The 9,706-nt window shown below is 38.2% G+C and overlaps 1 protein-coding gene across 1 annotated transcript; it reads left to right on the forward strand.

Annotated features, from left to right (window-relative positions):
- Positions 1-2,631: 2,631 nt before the first annotated feature.
- si:dkey-192g7.3 lies at positions 2,632-9,353 on the forward strand. The gene is made up of 6 exons (XM_036589689.1): positions 2,632-2,904; positions 4,179-4,219; positions 5,715-6,038; positions 6,162-6,203; positions 6,818-6,936; positions 7,248-9,353. Exons 1-6 carry the CDS (start codon positions 2,891-2,893, stop codon positions 7,299-7,301), a joined length of 594 nt encoding a protein of 197 aa, XP_036445582.1. The 5' UTR covers positions 2,632-2,890; the 3' UTR covers positions 7,302-9,353.
- Positions 9,354-9,706: the final 353 nt, after the last annotated feature.

Here is a 9,706-nt window from a genome sequence, read left to right on the forward strand (position 1 = left end):
ATGCTCCAGAGTGTCCCATTCTACTGGCAAGGCTTTTCTATGGAGATTACACAAGCTGTGTGTGCAACTGAACACATAAAAACTGAACCTTAAAGGAGCTCAGTTCACAAATTAGATAGGGGTGTTTGGATACATTTGAATATATGTATCTGCACCACCTAAGGCATTATCCAAGCGTACCTGTTCACTTTTCACTGTTCCATGAAGAAAGCCTCAGGCCTGTGAGAACAGAGGGACTGCCAGGGATTTGTCTCAGGAGACTGAAGAGTAGGATATTTCATTACAGAAGGTTTCCAACACCTCAGGGTGTCTTCCTATTGTTTAAATTAGAAATGATACCTTCATCTGTGAAATGAATCTGCTAAGCTTATGCACTGCGTATCATCACTGTCCGAGAAAAAACATGTATCTCCATTTTTTTCCATTTTCAATTTTCTACATCATTTGAGCATGACAACTGTCCCTTACATTGCGTGAAAATTTCATGATAAATCAACCCTCAGAAATGCTCCAAAATTGCTTGGAATAAAATCTCTTTACATTAATTTACATTGAAAGTAAAGAATGTTTTTGTGCTCTCCTGTTAACTTTTTAAGCATTTTGGAGATATGTTCTATTAGTTAATGTTACCAAAAGATGACATATATCAAAGTCAAAGTCAAATCTGCAACCAGAATCACACATAACATGTACTGTCTTCAGGCTGCAGCTAATTCTTCTTTTTTTTTTCAAGATTTTAAAGGGAAATTCTACTGATTTTTTAAAACCTTTTGCATGTTTCAATTGTTGAAAGTTAGCGACTCAGGTTTCTTTGCAGTGGTGGTGATAGGAACCGGGGTCACCATGTCTATAATTAAAATTTTGCTGCAATAACTACAAAATGACCAGTGAACGTACACATGTCTCTTGAGTTTTTGTTGATAATGGTTAAATAGTGGTAAATTTGAGAAAAATGTTTTCTTTGGGGACTATTGCATGTACCCCACCATCATGTTGGCTTTAAAAAAATGTTTAAGGCCAAAATCTTATCTCAAACTATCATAAAGCAGTGTGATTGTTTCAATGTGCTGTCGGTTCTTATCACCACCACTGTGAACAATTCTAACTTTGGAAGTTTCTCTAGAACAGAGTGCTTCACATCAAATCACTCTGAATGACTTACAATGTTTACAGCTTAACAATTTAATCATGCAGAAAATTTGACAAATTAGTGGAATTCCCATTTAAAAGTAATGTCTGCAAGGCTTTATTATCATGTCCATTGTGTATGTGTGTAGGTAACTAGAAAAGAGCATTACCCGAATTAGAATTGTAAACCAAACATTTTGTTGCCATTGAAGCATCAGTGCCATTGTGGTAAGTTCAGCGCTGGAGTTGCCAGCCAACATGGCACCCCCCAAATAACAGGGGGTATTAAACTCACTGCATGCATCCACTATATAGACAAAAGTATTGGGACACACCTCCTAATTATTGAGTTCTGGTGTTTCAGCCACACTCATTGCTAACAGGTGGATAAAACTAAGCACATAGCCTTGTAGTCTTGATGGACAAACACTGGCAGTAGAATAGGTAGTACTGATCAACTCACTTAAAACAAGGCACTGTCGTAGGATGCCACCTCTGCCACAAGTCAGTTTGTGAAATTTCTGTCCTGCTAGATTTGCCCTGTCAACTGAAAGTGCTATTATTGTGAAATGAAAGCACCTAGGAGCACCAACAGCTCAGCCATGAAGAGGAAGACCACACGAACTCACAGAGTGTGGCCGCAGAGTGCTGAAGTGCACAGTGCCTATCCTCTGTTGAATCGTTCACTAAAGAGTTCCAAATTGCCTCTGAAAGCAACATCAGCAAAAAACTGCGCATTAGGAGATTCATGGAATGTGTTTTCACGGTTAAGCAGCTACAACAAGCCTAAGTAAGCCTAAGCTTCTAACTTTGTGGGAACAGTTTTAGGGAGGGCCCTGTTCTGTTACAGCATGACTGTGCCCGAGTACACAAAGCAAGGTCCTTAAAAGCATGGTTGGGTGAGTCTGTTCTGGAAGAACTTGACTGGCCCACACAGAGGCCTGACATCAACCTTATCAGACACCTTTGGGATTAACTAGAACAGAGATTGTGAGTCAGGTCCTCTCGTCCAACATCAGACCTCAGAAATGCTCTTCTGGATGAATGGGCAAAAATTCCCACAGACACACTCCAAAATCTTGTAGAAAGCTTCCCTGTTATAGCTGCAAAGCAAACTCTATATTATATTAATGACATTGGCTTTAGAATGGAATGTCATGAGGTGTGTGCATAATGTGTAGGTGTCCCAATACTTCTCCATATAGTGTACACGCTGTCATACATACAGTGAACAGAACGACAGACCTGTAGGCCTAGAAATTCTAGAGACTGAAATTCGAGAAGAGTCTGTTTGGCTGCCAGATGAAGGCACAGCCGGGAAATGAGAGAAAAGGAAATGAATCAGGAAAAAACATGTCCAATAAACATGTACGACTTGTCCAAGAGCGCCATCTTTTGGGAAAGCTGTGTAACATTACTCTATCGAGGCGCCTGTTTTTTATGTAGGCGAAAGTTGGGCAACGTGACAGAGTTTATTCAACCTTGTCAGTAATAAAACGAGGCTGAAAAAGTACACTGTGTTTGCGTGCTAAGTGTGGCAGTCAGTCAGTAAGTCATATTATGGCTGTAAGTGTAAAACGCAGGCACGTGTCCAATAAACAGCCAGTCTGTGAAAGAGCGCAGTCGTGGAGACAAACGTGGGAGGGACGGAGGGACGGAGGGAGGGAGGGAGAGTAAAAAGACCACAGTTTGTCTCTGAGGAATCACATACGGTTTGGACTGTTTGACAGCAGCAGCTCACGCTCCGTGATCTTCATGCAAAATGACGCTGTCAAGGTAATTTACTCCACATGTTTTCATTAGAATGATGGCAGCAGCTCCAGCTCAGCTTTTACTGCTTGTTTAGTTCGCTGTTCATGTAATCGTAGTTTGGGTGTCGGCTGTTCCACCATTGCTGTTAGTGAAAGTTATTTAACCTACTTACGACTCTGGACTGGCGCTGCAGCTCTGAGTGTCTGTCTGCTGGTTAAGAAGCTCTCACACACTCAGCGCTGCTCATGAATCTCTGGATGGACGTGGGAGCAGAAAAGTGACCGTACAAAATCATTCCAGTCCACTTAAAGCAAACAACCCGTCTAGATGAACTAGAATGAAGACAATCAAAACAAGTGCTTTATGACTCTTGAGGCCACACGAAGTTATTGATTGATAATTGTTGATAGAGGCCATAGGAAGTTATTATTAGATCTAATTATTATCTAATTATTATCTAATATCTAATTATTAGATAATAATAACCTTCTTACCTTCTTACCTTCATTTTAAAATTTAGGAGCCACAAACACTAAGAAAGGCTCTAATAATAGTTTGGATTATGCTGCTGACTGCAGTTGTAGTCGCATTGGGTCCCTCTTCTGTAAATGGGCCTTTACCTCTCTCAGTAGACATAGCTACAGGCTTAAATACAGTCCACCTGACTGTTATTATAATGTGGTGACAGTTATGGCATCTTAAGAATCTGCAAAGAAGAGTTGTCTCATATGAAGGAGTGATGAGTGATCCAACATGCATAAAGTAACCAGTGGACACGCCTGACTTATGCCTACTGTGTGCAGCCAGTTAAACTGTAATACTAAATACTAATTTGCCCTTTTGATTTTTCAGCACAGTTGCAGTCTAAAGTAGGAGTGGGCAGTATGATGTTACTTTACTGTTACTATGATAAATTACAGGTGACAGTGATATATGAGCATATTGTGGATACTATTGTGGAGGTAGTACTAATGAAACACGATACTGTTAGTTTCATTAAAAAGAGAGGATAATTAGTCCTGTTAAACTGCAGTTTATGCAGTGTAGAATGTGAAATAAATGCACTAATAGTTTTTAACTGTGCTACTGCTGCTGCATTGTGTCAGCTCCAACTTATCAAACCTCATGAGAGAAATGAAATATCATACAAATGTCTTAAAGTATCATGATGTTCTACTTTTGCCATATCGCTCAGCCCCAGTTTGAAGTGCCATGTTAACATAGCTTGAGCAGAAATTGCATCAGCGCATGCTTAGCCTGTGACATGTCTTACAACCGGCCTATTCTGTTTTCTTTAGGACTGCTAACTTGATGTGTGTCCTGGTGATGTTAGCAGTGGGTAAGTCTGTCTCTGTTCATAACTTTAGATATCAGACTTTGGACAGTGTAGTCCAAACAGTGGTTGTTCCTGCAGTGTCATGGAAAATCTGGATTAAATAAATAATAGTGAGTTTCCCTGTGAGGCGCATGGTAGATAAGAAACACAGTCTGTTATTCTTTTCCTGACCCAGTGACAGAAATGTTTCCTTTTCACGGCACGTGTCAAAATGAATTGCGCTGGATGAATCCGCTACTCTGCTGTCTTGTGAGTGTCGTTTTTACAGTACGCAGTTATTCTGGGTGTGTGCTTATTTGAATGAATGAAGGTTGTGATTGTTTGTTTTGTGAGAGTAATCTCAGATTGTCTGATGACTCAGATTTTCCATTTCTGCTCTGAATCACTGAGACACTTTTACTAGTAGCGAAAGCAGTATCAAGAGTGAGGTGTTTGTCCAGGGTTAGATTCCTTAAAAGGGGAGTTCCACCGATTTTCCAAAATTTCTGTATAATTCAGTCATTGAGATATAAACAGAGTCATTCGGACAGGTTTGATGTGAAATTGTTCATCATAGAAAAATCTGAAAAAATACATTTCCTTTGAGGACTGTTTTGCCTTACAATGCTCTGCATGTACCTCTAAACCATGAATGGCTTTTAAAAATATGTTTCAGGGCAAACCTTCATCATAAAACTACCATAAAACAAAATGACAAAGATGTCTGGTTCCTATCACTACTGCTTAAACAATTCTGATTTGGTAAGTTTCTCTAGAACAGAGCATTTCAGATCAGACCACACCGAATGACCATGTTTACATGTTAACCATTTAATCATGCGAACATTCTGAAAAATCTGTGGAATTTCCCTTAAAGTGAGCTGATACTGTGTGAATGTGTTTTTTGGTGTATGTGAATGAGATAAAGAGGACAGACAGAGAGTGATAATACGCAGTCCTTGCAATGAGGAAGTAGCCCTTGTGATCAAAAACAAGAAGGTTATATTCTTGTACAGAGAAAAGGAGGAACTGAAGCTTGAAAACAAAGTCTGAATACTAATGAGCTGACATACGAGGGCCACTTTCGCTTCTTCTTTTTCACCTCATTAGCGTTTTTTAAAAAATGTCATTTAGTCTGCTATATTTATAGTTATAAATGGACATTGTGTAAAAAAGTGGTACTATGTGGCGTATTACCGCACACTTTAATGACATTTACTGTTACGCTCAACATTTCTGCTAATTTACCGTACAGTACTGTAAAGATACACTGCCGCCATTCAGCTGAAAGGCTTGAATGAAATGGAAATGTCGAATCAGCACTATTTCTCACAACTTGACGTCAGGCGGTCAATGGAACGGAATCTGTCTGCGTCTTTCGTGCGCAAAAGCTAATGTGACCTAATGGCTGAATCCAAGTAATCATTTGGATTCAGTGGTTCATTTTTACATTTTATTTGAATATATTATACATTTGAATATAGTGAATAAATAATTTCTCCATTTCTCAACATTGCAGATAGCACTGCAGCAGAGCTAAAAATGACTGCATTGGCTGGAGAAAACGTGCTCCTACCGTGTCCCTGCTCTAAAGCAACTGATCAAGTGACATGGCAGATAGATGAGTCAATTGTGGTGAACCACTATAGTGCTCTGGTAAAGGACAACAGACCACCAGCTGATTCATTCAAGGACAGGAGTCGCCTCTTCATGCCCAATCAGAAAGGAAACTGCTCTCTGCTTCTGTTCCGAGTCTCCTCTGAAGATCAGAAGATTTTTACGTGTTATACTTTTGTTGCAGATGAAGATATGAATAAACTAAATATTAATCTGACTGTTACAGGTACGTAATTAAAATTTGAACTTTGATGCTTTAAATTTTAAACTAGTGCACAATAAAGTAATTCTGGTAATATAGTAATTCTAAATAGTTGTCTAAAGTATCTGCTGTCAATCTTCTTTGCAGAACCTAAAACTCGAAGTAATCCTTCGACAGATCCGCCTGCAGGTGAGTACAACATCAAGAAACCTTTCATTATTTCATCTTTCATTATTATTTCTTTTAGTTATTTTGGCTGATAAAAAAAAAAAATAGAATGGTTCCACTTTAAGTAAATAAACGTATTTGGGGTTATTTTGACCAGAACAGAACACAGTGATTAATGCATTTCATATATCTATAACTAAAAATGTGTAATATAATTAGGTACAGCATTTAAATGGGTTTTAAAAATGTGTTAAAAGCTTTCTATTTGGACTTAAATAAATAGAAATACATATACTTTCTCCAGTACACATGGTGATATTTTTCCATATTTCATTTTTGTATTGTTGTTGTTGGAATAAAACCTAGTATCTCAAAACTTTTATGGAGAAGGAAGACAAATTCTTAACTTCCAATGGAAGTCTATGTAAAAATATTGTATTCCAAGTAATGTTGGGTCATTTCTGTTTGTCTAGTCATCATGAAACAGTCACATATGAAGTAAGCCTAGTGTTTTCAAATAATGTCAAAAAATGAAAAACAACAAAAATAGAGACACAAGGTTTTGTTCCGACAGTGACATATATTATTACCAGTATGATGCAATGAAAAAGTCACAGTGACCTTGTTGTTTTTAGGAGAGAGTAAGAAGCCTCATGCAGGTTTCTTGGTTGGAGTTCTGTTACTACTTGCAGTGGTTTCAGGAGTAATTGGGGCCCTGCTGCTCAGAAAACAGCGTCAGAAGATACAAAGAACGGTACAAAATAATATTTCTATTATGGTGAAGATATTATTCTAATAACTTAAATTACACCTTGTTGCCACTAATTATTTTTAAGAATTTCAAATTGATCTGTTGCCTCAGTTTTTTCAGGTTTTGAGTTTTCCTGAATTAACTACAACATTAAAGTCTAGTCTTTAGTCAGCATTAGCCATTTCACAGCTAGTAACTCACTGACTTTCTCTTAACTTGTTAAAGGCCAATTTATTGTTAAAATACAAAAAATGATATTGGTTTTCCTGAGATGTCTTCAGTGCTTTAATTCAGATCCTGTAATAACATTACAGGTTTTCATGGATCCACAGGCAGGACTGCCCATAGTGGAACTCAGTCCCGTGTGATGAACATCATCAAGTAACATCATCACATGTGAGCCGTTATTTATCGCGGCCCTTTGCTATGAAGACACCTTGGACTGAATGCAATCAACATGATTGATCCTGGGCATTAGGAATTTTGTTACTGATGTTGACCATTGTAACATATTCCGTCTGTATTTATATGTACATTTGTACATTATCACAGGCATTTACATCGGTTTCTATTTTCTGCTTTGATCGAGTGAACAAAGGCAGAACGTTTTGCGACGAGGGAGTGAATACTGTGAATGTAGTTTGACAACACTTGTGGTTATAAGCAATCATATTTCCCATGAGAACTGTCTCTCAGTGTTTTAATATTAAAGTAAGCATTGCTGTTTGGAGCGGAACAGGAAAAACTAGTCAGAGCTGACACACGAAACCTGCGTTTACCATTCCTTATTTTTTGGGGAGGCAGAGGTGTTGCAAAACAGTGCCGAGTTACTGAAAGTACAAAGGTGTCAAGGCTTGAACAGCTCTTAGAGCTCCAAAACGCGTTCAGGTCTCCTTGTGTTTTATGTCATTTTGTAACGCCTACCACAAGAAAGGAAAAGTAAATACACTCTAATAAAAACAGGCACTAAATTGTCACTGGCGTTTGTCTTCAGTAGGCTTAGTCAGGCAGAAGGGAACTCTCGGGGCCTTCTAGGCCTTTAGAGAAGACCTAATGATTTGTGGGAACTAAAAATGCATGTCCAAAATGTTTAGTTCATTTTTTATTCACTAAAATCATGCCTATATTTAAACTCAAGTATTACATTACTGTTCTTGTTCTGTTGTTCTGGATGGAAAATTCTTCTACTGCTGAACAGAAAATAATACAATTAAGAATTGTTTTTCTCTGTGTTATCTAGGCAGGTCTAGCTAAGCAAGCTCTCCTATTGGTTCAAGAGCTGAAGTGAAGGTCTAACGCATTTGACCATTTAATCATCAGCCTAATTAGGAAGTGACAGTGAAATTAACTAATCATGTTTTGATCTCCAAATGGCAGGACCAGTATTGTGAGACAAAATGGTACTCTAGGTCTTCAGGAAGTCCTAGATACATCACTGACTGTTAATACGAGTGGCAGCCTGATCAGTGGGTTGTTAGAAATGGAAAACAGCAGTTCTATACCAGTGCTCACTACTGAAAGTGTCACTGTGAAACTGCTACATGGTATAATATATGCTAACTTGTCTGTCACAAGCTTTAAGTAAAACAAGGAATGTCTTTTAGAAGCTCCAAATGTCTGTGTAATCTAGAACTGTCAGAACATGTTCATGCAAATTGCCAAGCGCTAACAAACAACTAGAATCCCGTAGGGACGCTAGCAGAACATAGCTTTGTCACAGAGATGGCTTTTTCCTTGAGTTTTGACATGTATGGCTCAAATTAGAAGGCCTAACTCTAATGGTCACGGTTTGCCACTATAGTTTGGGAACATAAGTGTACCATATTCTATTGCAGATCTCTTTTTTAAGTTGCATGGAGTCCATACACACCCCATCTTGACAGCAGATTTTTTTTTTCGTACCTTTGAGGGTACATTTACATTGTTCGCACAGTACTCTTTTTTTCTGACTTTGTTGGTTAACAATATATTAAAAAGGAGACAAGAGAAAACAAACAGGAGAATTGTCGTCCCCCTGGACTTTATCACTGGCTCTCCCATTATGTTGCACTCTTTGTTATTTATATCTTTATATCAAGAATCAAAGGTCAGTGGTGCTCACTGTATGCATTTCTCCAGCTAAAAGTTCAAGAGGACATTCTGTAGGTCCTGTATAGTAGACTGACACCCCCACCTGAATGTTTCACAGTACTCTGATCATTGAGAATAGATCATCTTTTAAATGTATGTGTTGGCATTACGTTCACACTTAAACCTTCATCTGGGAAGGTTTTCTTCTGGTGTGTGTTTTCATTCTAGTGCTGTACTCCCTATGGGATATTTTGGCTTGCTTGTATTTAATACAAATACTGATTTATTGTGAAAGTGTATTTCTGAATGTTATTACTTCCAATAAACTTAATGTTTTGTAAATACTTTTATATACTTGCTGTTTCCATTTGTTTTTGCTTTCATGATGAATTCATAATTCAGACGAATTCAATGTAGCCAAAAGGTGTTTTTTAGCCTTCATTCCTTATCATTTTAAGTTGATCTGACTTATTGTTCACAGTGGAGAACTAAACTGGGTTTGATCGTGGGCGAGTGAACCTGTTTTTGAGGAAATGAAAGGCATGGTCAGTTGCCACGAGACAATAACGCAACTTCCTTGTCACTGTTGCGTACACTGGCTGGCCTTCAAATCCAAGAGAAGCTAATAAGCAACTTCACCCAAAAGGTGAATGGGATCAGAGCCAATGGACATTCCAATCTGAATTTTTTCCATGGTTTCAAT

The sequence above is a fragment of the Colossoma macropomum genome, unplaced genomic scaffold (assembly GCF_904425465.1).
Source record: "Colossoma macropomum unplaced genomic scaffold, Colossoma_macropomum, whole genome shotgun sequence".
NCBI lineage: Eukaryota > Metazoa > Chordata > Actinopteri > Characiformes > Serrasalmidae > Colossoma > Colossoma macropomum.

Bases quoted from the DNA above. Each gene is read 5' to 3' on its own strand.
- si:dkey-192g7.3 (XM_036589689.1), top strand. The intron at 4,220-5,714 runs GTAAGTCTGTCT...TCAACATTGCAG, and splicing joins CCTGGTGATGTTAGCAGTGG to ATAGCACTGCAGCAGAGCTA. The intron at 6,937-7,247 runs GTACAAAATAAT...ATAACATTACAG, and splicing joins GTCAGAAGATACAAAGAACG to GTTTTCATGGATCCACAGGC.